The following is a 23,195-nucleotide window of genomic DNA, read 5'->3' on the forward strand; positions in this document are numbered from 1 at the left end:
CCAGGGCCTGCTGTCTCATTCTTTTCCCAAGTGGCAGTTCCCACTGCAGTTGTCTTGTCCCTGCTTCACCAGTGAATGGGCACTGGGAGTGGGGTGTGGGCTGGTGGGGAGGACAGCTGAGCTCCGAGAGAACCGAGAGCTGGGCAGGAAGTGGGTGAGAAGCACAGATAAGGCGGGCACCCCACACCCTTCACTGTCCCCACCCCCCCACAGCGGCCACTGCCCGCCTCCTCTGGAATTAGGCTGTGTCGTGACCTGAGTTCTGGCTATGGAGGCAGCAGTTCTGGGTGTGACTCACCTCATGAGGTCTGCACTCCTCCCCCTGAGACCATCTGTCGCGGGGACGACGGGTCCGAGGTGGCAGCGTGGCCAGCAGGAACGCCCGCTGCTGGTGGTCGCGCTGGGCCAGGAGCCAGCAAGGCAATTCTGGACTGAGCCACCTGACTGCAGTGGCCAGCTCCTTGGGTGGCAGCGGGTCCTACAGGGGACGGGCACACCCAGAGTGACAACCAGCTGGCCACCTCTGTCCCCCCACCTCCGTCCTGGCCTCCCTGCGGGAAGGAGCGGGAAGCAGTGAGCGCCACTGCCCGCCTCAGCTCAAGGGCCCTGCATCCCATGGCCTGTGTTCCAGGGCCCTTCCAGACAAGTCCCTCCACGCTCCCCACTCCCATTGGATGGCAGGGGGCCCGGGGGTTTCGGGAAGCCACGTGTGGTGGCCCTGGGTCCTTAGGTGATGGCGTGAGGGCCGCCCGCCAACCCGCTCCTCCTGCCCCGTGTTACGTCAGCCAAGAAAGTTCTGTGTTCAAGCCATTGTACATTTCTGGGTCTGTTTATTACAGAACTAGCATGACCCTAATACACTCATTGCTAAATGGCAGTAATACATCTCTTCTGTATTTGCACATAAATTTTATTCACCGAAGGAATGTTCTTTTCTCTCAGGGCTCTCTAAATTTTCAGAACTGAAACGTGGGAAGTTAAGGGTGCGGCAAGGTAGAGGGTCAAGACGTCTGTGAGGTAGCTGCTGCGGTTGTCGGCAGCAAGGCTGCGGGAAGCTGAAGCGCGGAGGCCGGGCTCTCCACCTGGGATTGGTCCGCCCGGGGAGCTCGGCGGGCCGACGCCTCAGCAGGGGTCAGCGAACTACAGCCCACGGCCATCTGGCCCCATCCAGCCTGCAGCCTCACGGCCCTCAAGCTAAGAATGCTTTTTTTTCCTTACATTTTTCCAACCAAGAAAAATATGTGACAGAGACTTTATGCATTCACCGCCTGGCCCACGTCCTAAAGGGCTGCTGTGAGGGTTATAGACAGTTGGGCCTGGTGCCCGGCCTGACATCATACAAGGTGATACATGCAATACAGCTGTTGATTTCTCCAAAACCAAACTGTCACGGAACCAAATTTTGCATTTCTTCTAGGTGAACAGTCTCTCCTTCCCTTCAAAAAAAAAAAAAAAACCCCAACCAAACAAAAACCACAAAGAGCAACAATGGCTTGATCATTATGACCATGAGACACTTCCCACAGAAAAGGCTTCTGGCAGTCCGGCTTCACAGAGGAAGGAAAGACACATCCCCCACTTTCCCCTACAGCAGATGGGCCTGGGGCTAGCAGACCAGAGCCAGGACACTAAAGGACTCAGTTTAACACATTAAGAAAGACTCGGACGTTTTAAAAGTAGAAACGAGACTTTAAGCGGATATTCGAAAACGTAAAGCTGATTGAGGGAGAGTATTAACACAGGTTTTTGAAATGACACGATTTTGCAGTGTGAACGTCACTTCTAATGGAGGTCTTCTGTGAGACTCCGGCAGACAGGCCACAAAGTCAGCCTCTCAAAATGCGATTAGATGGATCCTGTTTTCAAATGAGACGCTTGGCCAGACTGGTCTGCTGACGACGTGGACTAGGTTTGGGTGTAACTGACACCTTGCTGAAACAATGTTTCCCAAAGCACGCCTGCAAACCTTGGGCCTCTGGTGGGCAGGGAGGGTTGCCATGAGTATGCAAGTGTCTCAGGGCAGGAACACCCTAGGGCCTGAGCAGTTGGGAAGACACCACTACACTCCCCTCCTGGGGAGTCACAATGAACAACAGCATGTGAAAGGCTCCGAGTGTGTGAGACTGGGGGCTGCTCAACAGCGACGAGTGTGACAGCAGGCGTGTGACCAGAGGGGGAACACGGTGCTCAGTGCCACGCTGTGGACGTGCCGTGGGTGTGCAGCTGTGGGGTCAGCATCAACGACACCCCGAGAACCTGGGTTTCCCTCACAAGGTGTTCACAGCTCTTGCTTCAAGACACGTGACTCGGTGTCATTAAAAAGCTGCAGTCCTTGCATTACAACCACTCTCAAGGTGACCAGCCAGCTCATAAGGTTAATGTTTGGCAGGGAAATCACAGTATAAAGGTACTCTGTTTACTCGTGGACGTTAGAAAAAGGCAGGAGGGTCAATTCTCGCCCATTTCAATCAATGAGAACCAAGCAAGACTCTGCTGTTGTCATGGCTGGGCTGTCTACCTGGAACGAAACCCAGCAAGCCATTTGTGTGGTTTCTCTGGATAAGTTCCATTTATTAATTATTGTACAAAAAATCTTGGCATTCATTGGAAGAGAAAAGAAGTTACTATATCCAAAGAGTGAGTATTTCAACATTGTGAAAGTTCTACTTTTATAACAGGGCTTTTTTTTTTTGAAGTGGAGAAAACATTTGGAAAAATTTTAAAAAGAAACTTATGATTTATTAGAGTACAGGATCCAAAACACGTTTTTAGAAAAATATAAAGTGCCCAAAGACCAACTTACACAGGTGACACAGGCTTCCTGGAGCCAAATGAAGCATTCATGAAGAAACACATTTAGAAACAGTCTAGATACATATTTACATCGGGTCAATAAAGGTAAAACCATCTTTCTTGGCTTCGATGTTACTCTAAGAAAAAAAGGAAATCAAACCAGAAAACCAACAATTTTAACTCTCAGCATGCGCCACAGATTCTTAGTAATGCATCTCATTAATATTAATGCCATAGTATCTAATTTTAACCTTTAAATGAGAGTAGTGTAAAACGCCCCCAACCTTGGGTAGGCTGGGTGTTGAGTGGTCACGATTTCCAATGCGCGTCCAGACCATCTAACTCTGGATTGGACCATGAGGAACATGGGCCCTGGACCAGAGCTAATTGGGGCGGGAAGGAGCTGGTTAGCCAAATCCCCATCTCTTTCTAGTAACTGCTCAGGAACTGTCACTAGCTGGGAAGTGGTCTCAGGTGGCTTCTCCAAACCTCAGTCATACTAGGGTTTCCGAAGGGTAAACGAGAGGCGGTCACCAAACGTAGTGTGGAAATACTGCATGCAAAGGGACAGACGGGCGGCGAGGCATGGCTGGATCACGGCCCCCAGAGCTTTATTCACTAGAGCGACTGGAAATCTTTTCAACTTAAGAGAGCAGAGTAACTAGGTCCTAACTTCAGAAGTTACCTACTACAGGTTAAGTACAAGGCTGGCCCACTGGAGAAGGGGTGGGTGGAGAAGGGTGGGAGTCCAGAGCTGCGTTAGGACAAGGAACCTTCCTGCTTGGGTACCATGAACGTGGAAAAGATGGGTGCCAGCAGCATCTGGGCATGAAGCCGGACTCCCGGGGGCCTGAGCACAGACTTCTTCCTGGTGCTGTCATGGCAACGGTGACTCGAGAATGCTGGCCACGCTGTCTCCTTTCCCACTGAGCTCATGCTCTCAAACTGGAGATATTTCACTTACTTCTACCCTGCCACATTCAAGAAGGTCTTGAAATGATTCTAAGGGAGAACAGGGAGCATGAGACCTCCCCTTCCCTTTTTAATTTCTAAGCTTCATTATTTCTTCTTGTTTCTGGTTATAAAAGTAAAACCTCAATTTCAGGTCTTTGGAGACCACGGAGCACGGTTTCTAAAAAGCAGACATTTTAACAGCAGTATTTTCCTACTACAAAGAGAACTCATTGCTGATTTAAGATCTACTCATGATACTGGAATAGATTAAAAAAAACCCACTTATTTTTAAGGGAGGAATAGTAGATGAAAGTGGGAAAACCCATTCACAAAGATTATTACTATGCATTTTTTCAAATAATTTTATGTAATAAAATAAAAAAACCTAATGATTCTTAAATGAGCGTAAATCCAAGAGATGAATCTGGGAAAGCAAAACTGTGTCACGCGCTCAATTCATATAAAGAAAAAGATAAAATGCCGGAAATCTGTTTCAAAAATTGGGGAAAAAAAATTTGAATGATTCTGATTACTGTTAGTTTGTTAATGACTCCAGATCCACTATGTGGCCAAGATCACTTAGAGCTTCAGCCCTGGGTAAAAAGACAGACCATCCTGACTGAGGAGCGCACACGGTTCACAGAGAGATCAGAGTGAAACGACTGCAAATGGACAACCCCACCCATCCAGCAAGCGAAACACTCTGAGACGATGTAGACAGACGCGATGCGGGGTGGGGAGGGGGGTGTGAGGAAAAAGAACGGTTGTAAGTGTCAACGGTGAGACGTCATGAAGACAGCATGTCACAAACTGTCACCACAGGACAAGCATACAAGCCATGCCACTGAGACAGTGCCTTTCAAATGAATCACTAGTGTAGGCGGAGAGCAACATTGTCTTTGCAGCTGGCGGAGAGAGCACACGTGATTTCCACTTGGTAGGAGGCAACCAGCACGACCGGTTGAGTGGCCTTCCCGGTGGTGTGAGTCCAGAGGGATCCAAGGGGACGTCTCCACCCCGAACCCCATCGTCTTGGAAAAGAGCAGCAGCAGCAAAGGTCCGATGTCCCCCGAGACGTTACTCCACGTTCTCTTTCTTCGCACTGTAAATGTTCTGCACCGTCTCATACACAGACTCCAGGTCCTCTGGGTACCGGATCTCCAGCTCTGCGTTCGGGATGTAGTGAGTGCCCGTGAACTCTGAGAAGTAGCGGCCAACGTCGGGGTGGAAGATCTCCTGAGGCTCCACATTATACTCCAAGTTCTCTGTTGGCAGAGAGGCACACGGACATTCTCATTAAAACTGGTTTTCCTGCAGCATCTTTTATCCAGAGAGCCTCTGGAGAAATCTCTGAGTGCATTTTTGAGGTGGGGGGGCGGTTGGGAAGAAACAAGATGTTTTTGGAAGTTGGGAGGGAAGAGGTAGAAGGCGGGGGGGGTTGGGGCACAGGAGGATGGAGGCAGGGGGTACAGAGCTCCTGCCAGCTCTGCACAGACCACCAATGTTTTCCTCCTCTCTGAGCGGAACTCCAGCAGCCCCCTGGGGTCTGCATGCTGGAGGTGCAGAGGGCTTGTCTCACCTGATCCAACACACACACAGCGGGCCGATGGTGTCCTAGCCTGCTCTGTTGTCTCTGGTGAAGTTTCTGAAGCCTTCACAGCACCAGGTCACAGGTCTCTCCCTGCATCCTCTGTCACACACTCCCCCTGCCCCCGCCACCCCTAAACACCCTGCAGTGCTGGCTCCTGCTTCTGAGGGTGAGGGCCCAGATCCCAGGGCTGATGTGGGGTCTGGGGAGGAATGGAAAAGTGGCTCGTGCCTCTAGACCCTAGAGGGTAGGGGTTATGCCATCTGTATCAGCTCTTAGGAACACCATGCCCCCTCCCTTCCCTGCTCCATGTTTTGCCACTGAAGACAGCAAAAGAAAATGACTCCTTTAAAATGGAAATAAGAAAAAAAAAGAGGTGACAGCACGTGTGAGGTATTTTAAAGACCGACATCCTTTCAGATGGCTTCTCCCTCCCCAAGCAGTCTGAGAAACGGCTCCTCCGTGGACCCAATGAGAGGGTTGTGGGCCCTTCCCCGCTGGCCGTGGAGGCCTGGCCTAGACTGGTTGTGGGCCCCCAGCCAGGAGGGCCCAGCCCCGTCCTCCATGACCTGGACCGGAAAGCAGCTGGCCAGGCAGGCCTGCGTGCTCTGACTGCGTCCCAGGGTGCTCTTGGTCCTGATCAGCACGAGCCACAATCAATTCAGGGAGCCCCTGCGCACGCCCAGGCGACAGGCTAACTCACGCCAATGGCGCAGCAGGTTCTCCCTTCCACAGCCCGTTGAACACCCTGAAACACACCTGCAGGCCCTTCAGTGCCCTCCACCCGGAGAACACGGGGTAAACACCACGTGATAAACACGAGTGCCTCCCAGGAGCACTGCCTGTGACTTGTAACTGATGCTTGCCTTTAATGAGAGGGGGAAAGAGTTTGTAATTCAATCTGTAGCATATTTCTTTAACCCAAGAAGGAAGATTTAGAGAACTTCTGTGCTTATCACTGTTTAAGACTGATTCTTCTGATTATGTGGGGACATCCCAGTTTGAGAAATCACATACCAGTCACAAGCCAAGACGGATATCCACAGACTACCTCAGCACTGCTCAGGAGAGCAAAAGAAAAGAAAAAAAAAGGCAGCAACAGTCTACACGTCCACCCGCAGGTCACTGTGTAAATAAACAGCGGCATGTTAACTTAGCACATCCCAGGCAGCCAGGAAAAACAAGCAACCTGTGTTCCAGACGCGATGGGGGAAGCGGGAGTGAAAACACGTCTGATAAAAGGCTAGGAAGGCCGAATACCTGTGCTGCTACGTGACACGTGCCATACGGCTGCACATTTTAAGTGACGTCTTTTAAACCGGGCATGTACGGTGAGCCAGGCACCGCGAGACCTGCCGGAGCTCCAGCTCCTGCGACCCTCACGGGGCTCTGCGAGAGGCTCCGCTCACGACACCCTCTAGTGGCTGAGCCGACAGCAGCCAGGGCTGGGGAAGCAGACCAAGAGTGGGGTCCCCGTGCACTGTCCCACCGGAAGCGGCCAGGGAGGACAGGTTGCCTCAGAAGGCAGGCTGCGGGACGGTGCTCTGCAAACAGGCGCCTGGGAATCCAAGAGAAAACTGGGGGCTTTGCTAACTCTGGTTTCTCACTGGTGTGATCACCAGAGTGTGAAGATGACTTCACTTCCTTCTTTACACTTATTTTCGACATTAAAATAAACTTGGACTTTCTAAAACATAGCTGCCTGAAAAAAATCTGCTGCCCTGCCTACATGGCCCTCCTGCAGTGAGTGAGGGGTCACGGGCATACCTGCCCTGGGGAGGCCCGTGGAGATGCGAACACGGCCACGGGCCTTCACCTGGCCAGTTGCTTCCCTGTCGGCTTTCCTTGCAATAGAGATGTTCAAGGGACGGCAGGGAATCTGGGATCACCAACAAGAGATCAAAGTCCCTTTTGTTCTCATCTGGGGGCCATTCTGCCTCAGACAGGATGCTTGGCAATGTCTGAAGACATTTCTGGCTGTCACGATCGGGGCCTGTCATGATCTCGTGGGCAGGGGCCAGGATGCACAGGACTTCCCCCCAACACAGAGCTGTCTGGACCACAATGTGTCCAGCACCTGCTCTGAAGAAAATCAGACACAAGCTTCAGCATCGTTTCTTTCCCCCACTTCTTCTAAGCATCACTAAGCAGCAGCTTGGTGTTGGCTGACACTTGGCATCTGAGTGTTGGCAGGAGGGCAGGAAGGTTGCTGTCAGGTCATGATCACCCATCTGTTTAAGGACAGCACGACTGGGCAGTTGCATGGAATTCTGAACACGGGTCCAAAACAAGAGGCATTAAGAGTACAGACAGGAGGCCGGGGAAATCAGGAAGGGGCAGTGACAGTCCACGGGGTGCTCACAGCCCTGCTCTAAGCTGTCAACCAGAAACACAGACTGAATGTGGTGTGTCTGCCTGCCTGGGCTCCCAGTGAAACAGGAAAACTGTACTAACAAAAGACACTTTTTTAGGAGAAAACCAGACACTGAAGTTGGCAGCTACGAGTTATGAGGGGAAGATAATTCCCAATCCACTGTATGAGTTTAAAAAATTTTTTTAAAGTTTTAAAAAACTTTAAGGAAGATGTCTAAGTGAAATAAAACTTAAGAAAGAAAAATATTACACAGGGACTACTTAAAATGCCTGGAAAAATCTTGGGAAGAATTTGATTCCCCCAACATTTTCTGAGAAATGTTTCTGATTTTATTTAAAATTTTCAGCTACCTACATCAAAGGTACATCATTTTCAGCATACCTCCCTGTAAAAGCCTAGCAGCAGTCTCTGGGGGCACCTGTCAAGCCCTCCCAAGAGGAAACCACTAGGACTGCAGGTCTAGCTTCCCAGTCCTGGCATAAACACATATACATGCAGTCAAATATACCTACATGTACTCAGAAGGTAACTCCATGTTGTCTCACGTGTTTATTCATACAAAGCATACAGTAAGCACTGACCTGCGGGTGGTTTATTTGGCTGCAGCTTAGCATCCCCAAGTTTGGATACACCTCCACTGACCAGGCGAGTACCATGCCTGACACTGTTTCTCTGTCATAACAAGGGGACCGCAGGCCCCCTGTGTGAGGGCGTCTCTAGTGGAGGGACCGACTGGGGTAGCTGCCAGGTTAGAGGAAAACAGGTATTCGAGATTTTGACAACTTAAAAGACAGCACCAAACCGCCCTCTGAGGTGGCTGCAAATTTACACTCCAGCCCTGACACGGAATCATCACAGTTAACAGCGTGTGCAGACTGCCTCAGGCTGTGTCTGTGTGGGAGTGGGGTGGGGGCTATGGAGGAAACTAGTTTGGAAGTGGAGGACAAATCATGGAAAATGAAACTGACGCTGGGTGAGGGCACACTTGGACCCAAGCATTCAACCAGGTGCTTTACCATCACACACAAAGCATGCAAAAACCAGGTTTTCACAGCACAGTCTAATTCCTGACTTTGCAATGTGGCACCCGGCTTATATTCAGAGCATCTGTGATAGTCATTTTCTCCAGATCTAAGAAGTATGCAGGGAAGCGGAGACAGGAGTTCCTGGTATCAGAAAAATACTAAAGCACGCCCCCTAGTGGTAGTAAAAAATTATAAACATGCAAAACGCTGTAGAGCCTATTAAAATACTGATGGAAGACATCTCTTGATGCTGCAGGCTAAAACTATTTGAGGATGGTGCACACATATGTGGCTTATAACTCACTCTTCAACTCTCTGTAGAGAGCGAAGAGGAAGGCACTCATTAATGGGCTCTGCCCAGATTACTAGGATCAATGCAGCCAAAGGTTGAAAATTTAGAAGATGAAAGTTTAAAAATAATTTAATGCAAATGTATTAGCCCAGAAATGTTCAAAAATATATTTAAATAAGTGCTTTTAAAATGTAGCCTCTCAAGATCACTCCCTGGCTAAATGTGGGCTAACCTGAGCATAAAATTGTTCCAAATGATTATAACACATTGACTAAACAAAAAATCCAGCAATCTTTGGGAAGAGGGGGGAAGGAGAGAGGGAGAGACAGCAAGGGAGAGGAGAGGAGAGAGAGGGGGCAAAGCTATCCTTCACAGAACTAAAGGGTACACTCGCAGCAGAAAATCACCATTCTGTAACTCTCATATCATGATTTAGGCAGGAAGAGCCAACAGGAGCTAAAACAAACACAAAGACAAAGGTCGTCGCTGGGGAACAGGTTATACCCAGGACTGGGTCATAGTTTGACCCCATGGATTTCCTGTCAACTGCAGACGGAACACTATCCCTTACAGGGTGCCACTGTCTTGGCCAAGTGAGCAAACTCCGCCCCACTGACAGTGGACGAGGAACCCCACAGCCTCCGGACGAGACGCAACAGGAACCACACAGCGCCCGAGGGCAAGTTCCCAGGCAAAACCCCAACTGCATCTACTACAACCTGAGGTTAACTTCCGGTTTACAGACGACATGCAAAGGAACAGTGAGACAAATCCAGACTGCTAAGACAATTTATAAGCCAATTGGTCCAGACTCTTCAAAAAGTCACAGTCTTGTGAAAAGGGGGAAAAAGATGAGAATTAAGGAGTTGTTCTTTACCAAGAGAGAAGAGACATAACCAAACACAACCATTAAAGAGGCCACAGGAGTGAAGGCCGGGCCTGGGAAGACTCTGAGGAGAGGGCCGCCAAGGCAGGGCGGGCCGGCCTCCGGGGGCTACGACAGGGCTCTTCTTCAGTGCTGAACCCCAGAGCCCAGCACCCCTGGGCGCACACGTGCTGGGGAAATGTGCACCTCGGGCCGACAAAACCACTAGCAGCCATCACAGGGTGATATCCATTCTCAGTTCTAAGAATTTCTGGTAAGTCGCAGAATTTAAACTGAAAAAGGGCAATCTGCTACCTTTATCTATGATCCTTCAACCTCAGTTTGAGAGAGTGTGAAACTGATAAGCAGATACATTTATTAAAAAAATAAAGTCATTACAGTATTCTTGCAGTGAACCTTACAGCACATGCTGACTTCAGATAGGATTATGATGCGTTCCTGAATTATTGGCACATTGGACAAATTCAGAACACCTTGAAACCAAATACCCAGCTTTACCTACTCTAAAAAGCCCATTTTAAAGTTACCATGACTGTTTCTAGACACCCAGATACTGCCCAGATTACTAGGATCTGGAGTATCTGCCCAGATTACTAGGATCAATGCAGCCAAAGGCTGAAATTTTAGATTACTTCAGATACTGCAAGTCTTGATATCAACCCCGGGTAATGGGCAGCGACTGGATAAGGTTCGGCTGAAGACACTGGCCCCCAGCGCTGACAGTCTCTATTCTCGTGACGGACTCCGTGACACGCAGTGTGCAACATGCATTGAGTGATCGGTGGGGGTGCAAACCGTCCATGAAGCGTTCAGCAATTCCTGAATAACTTCACTGCTAAAATTTGTAGGATAATTTTTTTTTAAATCTGACATAGCTTCTTATGTTAAATAAAATCACTGTCAGTATCTCCGTCTGGTCAGTATCTCCATCTGACATGGAGTGCATGCCACCCCCTCTCATAACTCCCCTTGTGCTGATGGAGGTTAGGTGACCTGTGGTCTCAATAAAGCGAAGTTCTCTTTTATAAGATCCTCTCACATATTCTGATGAATTAATAGTAATTAACATGAGCCCTTTTCTAGTCTTGTTGGCACTTCTGAGATTTTTATACATCCAACATTTCTATTACTGGATTTACCAGACAGAACATAATATTGACTTAGGTCAAACGTTGTTTTAGGTGAGATGCAAAAAGGTTCAGCATGATGGTTAGGGGAAGGCTCTTTGCCAAGCTGCCTGGGTTCATACTCTGTAAAATTTACACATCTCTACATGCTTCAATTTCCTAGTGTATCAAATGCATATGATGATGATGATGGCAATTAGAGTTCTCAGAGAAGTTAATACCCATCGGAAGGCTGCTATCACAGAGCAGCACTACAAAGCATTCGTGTTCATTTTTATGAATAAAATGAACAATGTGGATGCCTTGACAGGCAGGCATGCAATAAATTCATCCCATTAAATGGAGAGGCACAGACAATGAGGGCCCTGGGTCAGCACCTGTCCGGGCTGGCAGTGGCCCCACTTACAGAGCACCTACACCTACCTGCTGACTCCCAGCTGCTCTCGGAGCCAGAGCTGTGACCTGCAGTTCCCACGATGGCCACTGGGGGCGTCTCTCTCACAAGCACAACTTACCTGGTTGCCAGTTTCAGGGTGCTAGGGCGGCTCCCCCAACGGAGACCATTCCAGTTCAGGTAGGCAGTATGAGCAGGGCAAAAACTCCCTGGAGGGAGCCAAAGGCAGTGGCTAAGAAACAGGACTTCCAGGAACTAGGACTGGCAGAGGCAATGACCAATCAGAACAGAAGTCGGCAACGGCCTGGAATAGGGGTGTGGTGGTGACTAACGGGTAAGACCCCGGGGCAGTGACCTGTGATATGGCCGCAAAAATACATACCCACCTACGTTTAGCTGAGTGTCAGCCCTGATGAGGTTGATGGCCGTGTGATAACTGCCCACTCTCAAACCGACAACCTCTGCCTGCAGTATCCGAGTGCTCAAACGTGTGCCTGAGGGAGGTACAGACAGAGCCTGCCACTCACCCTGGGCGGCGTATCGACAGGACCCGTCCTCCACCAGGACGTTGTAAAAGGGCTGATGGTGGCCGTGAGGCAGGCTGTGGACGTTCATGTTTCGGATCCACTCGTGTCCCATCATACAGGTGGGGTCCCAGCCGTAGATGACACAGTTATAGCCGTACCTGATCAACACAAGAGCAGTCACACGTCAGCTTCCTGTCTCAGGAGAGCGGAACACAGAGGCGATGGCTTGGCTTCTCCGAGGCTCACATTCTTACAGATCTACCTGCCTTCCCTCTATGCTGAATCAATTTCACTCCTGACCTCTTTATAAACCCCTTTTATTGACAAACTTGCTCTCTATCTTGTTGCTGCTGTTGTTGAGTCACTAAGTCGTGTCCGACTCTTTGCGGACTGCAGCAAGCCAGGTTTCCCTGTCCTTCACTGTCTTCCAGTTAGCCCAGAGAGTAGTACAATTGGGGAAACACTAAAGTCTCACTAGATTTTTGATGAGATTACAAACTGTTGATATTTTTCTGAGTTAGGACAACAGAATGGTAAATGTGTCTTAAAAAAAAAAAAAAAAGAGACAGCCCTTACCTTTTTAGTGCCACTAAAATAGCTACAGATGAAATGACCTCTGGTATTTGCTCCAGGGAGGAGGGGGAGAGTCAGGGCGCGGAGGCAGAATGAAGACTGACCTCATAATGATAACCTTTGAAGCTGGACACGGGAACATCACCCGGTTCACTACACTCCTCTCTCTACTCTAACATACACTTGACAATTTCACAACAAAGGTAAAAAAAAAAAAAAGAATGCAGTAAAAGAATGGAAAACACTAGCCAAAAACTGAGAAGAGACATCTGCAATTTATCTGCCCATAGAGACTAATACACAGAATAAAGAAACTGCAAATCAGTAAGACTAACAACTCAACTGAAAAACACGTAAAATGCCCAAAGAGGCACTTAATTAAAGGAAACTTCAAAGGCCAGTAAACACAGATCGAGGAAAAGAACCTCGATCTGCATGGCAACCAGGAAAATGTAAATTAAAACCACAACGAAATGCCATCTGCCACTTACTATAGGAGTACACTTTTCAAGGTGTTCACTGACACAAGGTGGCCAGGCTCAAGCCTTTCAGTGCCTGATCTGCTGGCGGGATGTAAATCAGCACAGGTGCTTTGGGGCGCAGGTTAACTCTGCCTCATCCACCAGCCACAGGACCCCCCGGGTAAGTCCCTACTGAACTCAGATCCAAAGAGAGCGAGACCGCGGGACAGAGGCTGACGAGAAGGGGAAGCACACAGCTGACAGGGCTTCCACTCCCGAGACGGGACGCTACAATCATTGGAAGAGCTCCCGCTTAGGAAAGCCAGTTGCTTCTTAACAAACAAAAAGGTTAAAGATACGGTTCGGTCTTCGGTCCTCGCTGTGATGGGCCTTGGTCTCTGCCGCACCGGGTCAGGTCCCCGCCGTCATGGCGCTGTGTCCTCGGCAGCCACGCGGGGCTGGGGCGGGCGCCAGGAGCACTCACCTCTTGTGCTTCATAATGAGCCCAATGGAGTAGCAGACGTCCCTGTGCTTCTCGTGGGAGCGAAGCTTGACCTCCACCCCCACCTCCTCCTTCTTCCGCTCAATGTGCTCCAGCGTGTGTTGCACCAGGTAGCCCACCGCCCCGTGCTGCCCCGGGTCGAGGGTCTGGATGTGCTGGAGGATGTCAAGCACCTTCAAGACAAGACAGAAAGACTAGGAGATAATATTTTCATTTAGGCCTTTTCGGTTTCCTGGCGATAGATTTAAACCTGCATAACCTGATGAAAAGGCGGCAAGGGGGCTGGGCTAACACCTGTGTCTCCGGGACCCACAGGGGTCTCTCCCCACTGGTGCCACGTACAGCCGGAGTTGCTTCACATGCTGGGGGCTGACCCCGGCGTCCGAGTCCAACCAGCCTGAGTGGGAGGAACTCTATTTAGAAACATGAGGCACTGAAGCCCACACGGGACGGGGAGGCCAGGGCTGCCGGCCGTGAGTTCACTGGGGCCAGGTGAAGCCTGACAGGTCCGCACATTCCTGGGCAGTGGGGGGGAACTCGATGTCTTATACACAGAAAGGAATTCAACCTGCTGCTCATGAACTGGAAAAAGAAATGCAAAGCTGCTTCAATCAAGATGGAAAGGCTGAGTGCAGAGTGGCCTCGGGGCTGCAAGAGAGGGGAGGGGTCACAGAGAGGGCACTGGAGAGATGGACGCACGTCAGCACAGCGCGTTTATGATGCTCTCTGTGAAGAAGGAAGATGTGTAGGTACAGGGCTGAGAGATCCTACTGGTCATGTCAAGTACATTAACTCACAGTGGACTTCAGTGTTCAGGAGAACAGGGAGAAAGCCCTCTCCTTGGAAGTTACCTGATGAGCTGGCGGAGCAGAACTGCCTGAGCCTGAGGTTCTATTCTCTTTACGGCACCCAGTGGCGCTATGGAAAAATACAAGTTCAAGGAAAGCTAACTCACATGAGCAATTACCAAGCACCTACTGTCTCAGCTCTCAGATGAGGGTCTCTGATGTGTTTCTGTTTTAGAAAAGGATCTCTTCCTATTTATTGACGCTGGATTCTAGCCCCAAATCTGCCAAACTCAAGTGCTTTTGTCTTTGAATTAGTTTATCTACTTATCAAGTAATGATTAAAAGCTCCCCTATTTCCTGAAACACTGTGAGCCTGTACAAGTGCTGTGAAAACTGCGGTTTTCTGCAACACAAGGTATTATTTTAAAACCCAGTCTTGTCTTCCAGAATGAGATTTGCAAGATCTCAATATTTCCTGAATATTCTTCTCCTGCTGGTTCACTGTGCCAAACCTGGCACACATCTTTTTAAACTTCATTTAATCCTCCCAACCTGGAGATCAGCAGTCCAGTCACTGCCAACTTCCAGAAGAGGAACCAGGCTTAGAGAAGTTAAGCAAGGTGCCTGAGGTCACGGGGTCATGGAGACATGCAGTAAAAACGTGGACCTGGGGCTGACTTGCAGCCCCAGGTCTCAGTCTCCTTCACACCAAAGCAGGAAGAGAAGGATTGTAATTAACTGTTAGGAAAATTCTCAAACACGTATCAAGGGGACAGAATGGCATGATCCCAAGCTTGGAGCCGATCCCATCCACCTGCCACACCCAGCAGTGGCCTTGTCCTGCAGGGGCACTAGCACAGTTGTGCCTTGTAGCTAAAAGCATCAGATTTCACAGTAAGCTTCTTGTGTTCCCCTCCGCAGTTCAAACTAGTTACTTCTGACAAGTTTTCTATATACACAGCCTTCCTCTCCTTCCTGGCAGCCCCTTCCTATCAGATAAGTGAAAGAAACGTTAACTTGGAATCTTCAAAGGACAAAGGAAGTCTTAAACTCAGAGTGTCAGAGGAGGAGATAAGGTTCAGGGATAATTACGTCCTTTCCTTGTTGGGGGTCGGGAATGCTGGGGTGAAGGGGGAGGCCAGAAACGGAGAAGGGGCCACGAGACATGCCCAGTGTGTCCCGAAGGCCTGTGCTGACAGTGCGCCACCATGACATCTCCAGCTAAATGTCCAGGCTAACGAAGTTCCGTCATTTCTTATTCATTCAAAATAAAAATTTTGTGAGCACCTATGGGGTAGGAGTTGTGTTGAGAGCCGGGGGAACAGCTACAGTAAGGGACTGAACAAGGGGGTCCCTGGTGGTCCAGGGGCTCAAGACTCTGTGCACCCAATGCAGGGGGCTCCTGTTGACCCCGGTCAGAGAATTAGATCCCACACGTCCCAGTTAAGAGTTTACATGCTGCAACTAAAGATCCCTCCTGCCAAAACAAAGACTGGAGATCCTGTGTGCTGTAACTAAGACCCGACACAAATAAAAGAACAAAACAGATGGTCCCGGTCTTTAAAGAGCACCGTGTCCAGCAGGCGTGAGCCGCAGAGCTGAGGGACAGGAAGGAAGCTCCAGGCAGAGCTACAGTGTGCGCAGAGGAAGGACCCAAGAGCACAGGGGTGGTAGGACGACGCAGCCTGTGCAGTGCAGAGTGAACGTGAGGAGCACAGGCTGGTGGAATCGGGTCACCAAGAACCCGGCAGGCTTCGGTGGAGAGCGGGAGCCTGGCCTTGCAGGCAAGGGGGGAGCCACTCGGAGGGTCCCGAGCAGGGAAGGGCCACGAGTGACGTGGTTACAGTTACTTTGACTCCGGTGCTTAAAATGCGTTCAAGGGGTCTAAGAGGAGAAGGAAGGAGACCGTGCAGGTGCCCCATGCGGTCACAGAGGGGACATAGCCACCAGCAGATGTGTGGTGGACATCTGAACTTGCTGGTGTGGAGCCCAGAGTCCAGGCAGGGATTCAGGAGCTGTCAGCCTACAGATGGGAACTGAGGACTGGAGAGCAGGTAAGATTGCAGAGGGCAATAGAAGAAGGAAGTCTAGAAACTACCCCCCACCCCCTCCAAACCCCCCCAGTGTGGAGCCTTTAATGGAGAGGGGGTGGACGGGAACTAGCAAGAACCTGGGAACAGGGGACTGGAGTCAAAAGAACAGAGAGTTCTGAGTGGTGGGGAAGTGGCCTCTGAGTGATCAAGAGAGATAAGGAAAGACAAGTATCCACTGCATTTGGCAACAAGGAGAAAAGTTTAACAAGAGGGGTCATGGGCTTCCAGTTCATGTGGAGGAGGTGTGGGAACAGAGCCCGGGTTCTGAGCAGCCGGAGGAAGCGATGGGGAGGCTGGCCCCAGGACCCTGGCCGGGCTGGGAGCAGATAAGGAGGAGCCGCGGGGCAAAGCAGACAGCTGTCATGGGAGGCTTTGTCTTTTCTTTTTTCAAAGATGAAGAGAGACTTGAGTGTGTTTAATGCTGACAACAGAAGTAGAGACAGGGATCTGCACATCCAGGAAAAGAAACAAAAGAGAACTTAGCAGTCCTTGGACAGGCAGCAAGCTGGACCCAGAGCCCAGTGGTGTGTGCCTTGGGAAACCGAGAGGCTTCTTTTCCACTGAAATGTGGAGAATGGAGGCAGGAATAACTGGATCACAATAAGGATGCAGGTTTGGCAGCAGGAAGTGAAAAGTGCCCATCTGTTGGCTTCTTTAGAGACCATCTCGCCTGACCCCGGTCCACAGGGGTGTGTGGGTGGGCTTGGAATCTGAACACCTGGTGCCATCAGCTCCTGTAGGAACCCCTGGCAGATTACTAAACTTCTCTCAATGCCTCAGTTTCATTATTTACAAAAGGGCAAAAAAGCTTGTATCCACCCCGAGGGGCTGGCAGGTGTTGGAGGCATGCAGCCTGAACTCTCCAGCCATCGTCCCCCCCACCCCTGGAGGAACCTCCTCCTTGCTCTGAAATCCTTCCTGGGCCTTCCAGGGGCACCTCAAACCTTCCTCCGGAGCAGGCCGTCTTCTAACTGCTCTGCACCCCTGGGGATCTTCCTTACTGGGGGCCCAGCCCTTTCTTGCTGCAGCTGAAGTACAGTTCACGGAGCAGGGGAGGTGAGCTGTGGGAAGGGAAAGGGCCACTTTCCCCTCCTGATCTCAGATGCGGAGAGAAGGGGGCAGGGCGAGGGGGTCTAGGTGCCCGACACCAGCAGCCCACGTCATGGAGGAAAATGTTCTACGTGATACAGTTTTTGGAACTTGCTCCAGTGACGTCTGCTTGACAGGAAGGCAATCTTGGCCATCTGAGGAGGAGGCTGAGGAAACTCCCTGGAAATGGCAGAGGAGCCCTAAATGAGCCCAGCATTAAAGGGAGGGATGCCAGCACTTTGGCAGACGCTTCTCCTAGAGGGAGCGTTGACCCCTCTCCTCCTAAGGCTGATGTGTGATTTCAGTACAGAGGAACTTGGGAGGAACCACACTTTGAAAGCATCTCTGAGTCTCATAAACTATCATGAAATTCCTTAACCGACATACAGTAAAAAGTGACAGGAATTAGTTATGTATATGCTGGTATCAAAAATAAAGTAAAAAGATAAAAAGTCAGCTGTTCAATTCTGGACAACAAGGTGCTGGGAGGCAGGTGGTGACTTGGTAGAGAGTCTCATTTTCCTCTTTTGGATCCCATGGGGGTCCTGGGAAGACGGTTGCTGTCTGGGCTGGAGGCAACATCTTAAGATAGGAGCCCAGGACTTTTCCCACTGCCACATCCTTTCTCAGAACTACAGCAGATGTGTGACGCTGTGAATAGACGAGACACCGTAAATCTAAGTTGTGCTGGGTCACTGAGACTATTTACTTTCTCAGGGAAGGCTTTCCCACTCTCCAGTGACAGGGCTGACGTTTTCTTGATGATGGTCCTGAGAGAGCTCAGAAGTCAATTCTCTCACCAGGCTGTCCAAACAAAGTGGACTATGAACATATTCTCAGGGACAAGCAAGGGTGGAATAGGAGTGAGCAGCTGCCCTAGCACATGCAGTGTGGCTGGAAGCCACATGTGTTACACCCACAGCTCGCCAGGAGCAGGGCTGACCTCAAACATGGTCAGGAAGCGCTGACAGGGCTTTCTGCCGGCCAAAGGGGGTGTCACCAGCCTGCAAGATCCACATGGAACGGTATCAAAACCCAACAGCTTTCAAAGGTGTGCACCAACCTTACTGCACCCAGCAGCTAAACTGAGCAAATCTGCTATCTCCTTTTTCTATGCCTCCAGGTCGGTTTGGTCTCTAACAGCACAGCTGGAGGATGAACACTTAAAGCTTCTGCTTCCCTCTGAGGGGGACTTGGGGGAAAAGATGTCTTTGGGCCACCAGTGCGTGAGCAGTAGGACAGAGGCCTTGTGGTTCTGGGAGTTTAAGGTCTGATCACAAAGAGAATGGGCAACTCCTGGCAGGATAGCCAATATTTCAGGAGAATAAAAGGAGACAAAAAATTCAATTGATGGGTCAAAACTGTGACACTTTCAATAAATCTGTGTTTATCCCCCAGGTTAATCCAAGGATAAACCGGAAAGTGCCGCCTTTCAATTAGGATTTCCCTCTCTACGGCAAGGGGAGAGCATCAAGATAAAATAATTACCTTCTCTGGCCAGATACCCAGGTGGAAGTAAAGCCTGGCTTGGAGGAGGAGCAGCTGCACCTGATCGGGGTACATCGCCAAGTACAGGTCCAGAGAGTCCCTTAGGAGCTGGTAGGACTGGTCGATGCCTTCCCTATGGGGAAGAAAGCTTCATTTAAGCCTGTTGGCTTCTGAGTTAGGACCTGTTTTTCAAAGACCAGGTTTTAAAATGAATGGACACAAATCCCACAGGTTCTCTGATTCTGATACTTCCTCTCTGTTTAGCAAAGTTACAGTGCTCTTAATAAAAGGAAGGGACAGAAATTTTGTACCCCACTAATTTAAAATCATAAAAGTGCTTTCCTTGGAAGTCACCTCAATGGCACCGTACATAAATTAGAAGAGGATTCTGAATAGGTGGTGCACAGTGGTCTTTCAGGACAGTGAAACTATTCTGGATGATGCTATAGTGGTGGGCAGGTGTCATCACACATTTGTCAAAATCCATGGACTGGACACCATCAAGAGCAAACCCTAATGTAAAGGATGGTAAGCTCATCAACTGTAACAAATGCCTCTGGAGGGGATGCTGATGTGAGGGAGGCTGTGCATGTCTGGAGGCTGGGGGTAAATGGGAACATTCTGGACTTTTTGCTCGGGTTTTGCTGTGAACCTAACACTGCTTTTTTTTTTTTTTTTTATGCAGACCATTTTTAGTCTTTACTGAATTTGTTAAAATATTGCTGCTACTTTTTTTTTTTTTTTAATGTTTTAGTGTTTTTGGCTGTGTGGCATGTAGGATCTTCGCTCCCTGACCAGGAATCAAACCTGCACTTCCTGCATTGGGAGGTGTAGTCTTAACCACTGGACCACTTTAGAAAAGTGAACTTTATGGGAAGTCCCCCTAAAACTTTTTTTTTTTAAAGAAAACTAAAGTCTATTTTAAAAAATATTCTACCATTAGGCAGAAAACCATGACTCCAATGTATAAATTTCTTTTTTCCCTGTAAGACACTTTTCTTTGGACTCAGAAGCCAGACTGTTTCATATTTTCGCTTGTTCCCTTAACTAAGTGATTCGTATTGTTGTTCAGTCACTGAGTCATATCCAACTCTTTGCAACCCCATAGACTGCAAAATATCAGGCTTTTCTGCCCTTTACCATCTCCCAAAGTCTGCTCAAAACTCGTGTTCATTGAGTTGGTGATGCCATCTAACCATCTCATCCTCTGTTGCCCCCTTCATCTGCCCTCAATCTTTCCCATCATCAGAGTCTTTTCCAATGAGTCAGCTCTTTGCATCAGGTGGTCAAAGTCTTGGACCTTCTGCATCAGCATCGGTTCTTTTAATCGCCAGTCTAAAATATTTTTGTTACTGGAGAACGCTTTCAGCTTTCATAAGAGAGCCCTTGCCCAAGTCCATCGCAAAGACCTCAGGAAGAGTCGCTGAGCACACCCACAGTCTGGCCAGTATTACGTCGTGGGAACCAGTCCCTCCCCTGTGGTGCCAACGGCGCTGCGAGCATCCAATGCTCCTCAGTATGGCAGGCAGGCTTGTGAAACAAAACTCTCTGTAAGGCAATCTGCGCCTCCAAAGACGCACACTCTACAAAAGAACTGGAAAGCCGAGAAAACCTTACCGCTTTCCTAGACTTAACAGGTTTCCCACCATTCGCTGCAACACCTTCTTCACATTCACCACCCCGTACAGCGCCGCGGTCACATGCTGGCCGATCAGGTATTCACACTCTTTCACTGTCAGCTGCTTGCCTTTCCCAAAAGCATCTATGTAGATGTAGTCAAAGATGTCCAGGGTCGCCCTGCCCAAAGAGCAGCAATGTAGTGAGTTGTCACTCAGGCTGGAGCTGAACCAGTCAAAACCCCCCAATAAGCAGCTCAAATCAGAGACAGAATGTTAACACAGTTGCATTTCTGCTGAAAATATCAAGGCCTTGTCCAAAGTCTGAAAGCTGACCTTTATACATACTCTGATGAAGTAAGATGGTGATACACCTGTATATAAGAAACAGCACTGGTTTGTGCCATTTAATATAGGTTTTCAGAGACAGTAACCCTAAAACTCACTGCCAGGCAGATCTATCCAAAATCCAATTGAAAGAGGTATTTCTGGAATGCCTGAGGGAGTCAATAAATTCCACAGAGCAGCAATTACTATGTGTGGAGCCAGGGCCCCTGGAGACTATGATGAAAGTTAGAGGAGTCTGAGCCACAAGGCCTCAGCTCCGCAGACACCCTCAGGCGGCTCAGGTGAGAACCTGCTCCGGACCACGAAGAGCTGTGTCCCTGGCCTCCACCCCGCTCCTCCCTTGGAACTGCCTTCCACAAACCTAGCTCTCGCACGAGGCGGGGTAAGGGTGGGGGTGGGGAGTGGCCGGCAACACCAGAGCCAGGCAAGGAGGTAGTCCTAGGAGGAGAGTTCTTACTGCAGTACCTCTAACTACACAGCGTTTACCCGAGGAGGATGCCTGAAGGGCTGGGGTGGGACTCTCAGGGAAAGCTGTTATCTCCTTTGAGAAACTATTTCACTTTGATCTCATGCCGACTGCAAATCATCCAAGAGACTTTCTCTTGGGCTGCTAGAAAGTTGTCAGATTTCTTCCTTGAGTCGTATCAATAGCCCAGCTTTAGCAAAACATATATAAATGTTCCAGAAATAAGGAATGCTCTTCAATCCCTTTTTAGTCTAGGAGAACCACACAAATGGACACAAGTTTATGGGCAAAAATTCTAAATACAATATGACCAAATTAAATACAGTGATGTACGACCAAAATCTGTATGACTGAGTTAGATATTTCCTAAGAATGAAACGAGGGTTGAATGCTAAAAAACTGCAGCACATGCAGACTATAAGAGCAAAACCATATGATTCTATCTGTAGACACAGGAAAGAAATTTGAGGGGATAAAAATCCTAGTTATTAATAAAACTCTCAGGAAATTTTAGAAGGCAGTTTTGATCATCTCAATGAGAAGTACTGCTCCCAAACATCATGTCTGAGGTGAAATTGTAAAGTCACATCTAAGGCAGAGTGCCTGCTATCACTGTTTCTATTCACTGTGTACAAGAGGACCTAGCCAGCATAGTAAGTGAAAGAGACACAAACATATAACAGCTGGGGGAAAAAAAAAGAAATAAAATGTCATGATTCAGACAATATGATTATCTACACAGAAAGGCTGAAAGACCTAACCAATTATTAGCACTAATAATTGATTCAGCAGAGGGGCCATCAACCAACCCAAATTTAAGGATCAGCCATACCCCTATACACCACCAACACATAAAAAGTGTCCTTTCAACAATGACCATTTTCAATAGCAACAAAAAGTGAAGGTACACAGGAATAACTAACAAGATGTCAAAGAGCTGGCTAAAGAAAAGAGTAAAATCCTTTGAAGGACATTAGAGATAAATTCAACGTGGAAGCAGATGTGCTCACAGACAAACGGAGAAGGGACACACATGGCATGCTCCTCACACGCATCCGTGAATCCAGAGACACTCTGGGGCCAGCTACCACACGAGAGTTTCAAGGGACTCTAAAGCTGCACGTGGACTTCAGGCTTAGAGGAGCCAGGGTGATTTTGAAGGACTCCACGAGGGTCTCAGCCTCCTAGTCTTTAAGACTCACGATAAGGTCACAGTCAGCAAGCACTACGGTCTTGGTGCAGACACGGAGGCTGAAGGCCCAACAGGGGTGCGCGCCCCCACGGGCCAGACCTCACAGGTCTCAGTGTCCGCCAGGAGTTTGGAATGCTAACAAACCACTTCACTGTTCATCTGCAATGTGGTATACATTCACTGCAGCCTAAAGAAGGAAAAACAGTCCTGTTGGCACACACAAACGTGCCCAGCAACAGGTCACTGTGGTCAATAACATGGTGATTGGTGTTTTAAATGCTCGGTATCATGCAGAAGGTCTTGGTGGGCCATTATATAATATAAACATTCAAGGATGTTTTAGATGTTTGGGGAAATTGGTTGAGTTACTCAGGGAGAGGGAATGGGCTGAAAAAGCATTTTTTTTCTTTTCATTTAAAATAATGGAAAATGGGTGCCTGCTCTCCCACAGAGAAACTATCCAATACATCTTAAGAAACAGATTATATTTGGGAAACAAGAGAAGCCTGTACTTGCTATTTAAGGAAACACACACGTAATAGAATATAAAAATATGCATGGAAATAACAAATACTTTCAAGCTAACCTCTAGAAAGGAGAGGAGGAAGAAAAGAATAAA

The 23,195-nt window shown here is 48.9% G+C and overlaps 1 protein-coding gene across 3 annotated transcripts in view; it reads right to left on the reverse strand.

Annotated features, from left to right (window-relative positions):
- Positions 1-2,541: 2,541 nt before the first annotated feature.
- Positions 2,542-23,195, reverse strand: part of FBXO21 (F-box protein 21) — a 36,710-nt gene continuing 16,056 nt past the window's right edge. Inside the window, exons 8-12 of one of the 3 annotated variants that reach the window (XM_065905071.1) lie at positions 20,572-20,751; positions 18,955-19,087; positions 13,479-13,690; positions 11,961-12,118; positions 2,542-5,012 (exon numbers count right to left, since the gene is read on the reverse strand). In XM_065905071.1, the coding sequence (XP_065761143.1) occupies positions 4,825-5,012; positions 11,961-12,118; positions 13,479-13,690; positions 18,955-19,087; positions 20,572-20,751 (871 nt within the window). In that variant the 3' untranslated portion in view covers positions 2,542-4,824. The other 2 variants (XM_065905072.1, XM_065905073.1) reach the window with 2 other exon arrangements.

Source organism: Muntiacus reevesi, chromosome 13 (assembly GCF_963930625.1).
Source record: "Muntiacus reevesi chromosome 13, mMunRee1.1, whole genome shotgun sequence".
NCBI lineage: Eukaryota > Metazoa > Chordata > Mammalia > Artiodactyla > Cervidae > Muntiacus > Muntiacus reevesi.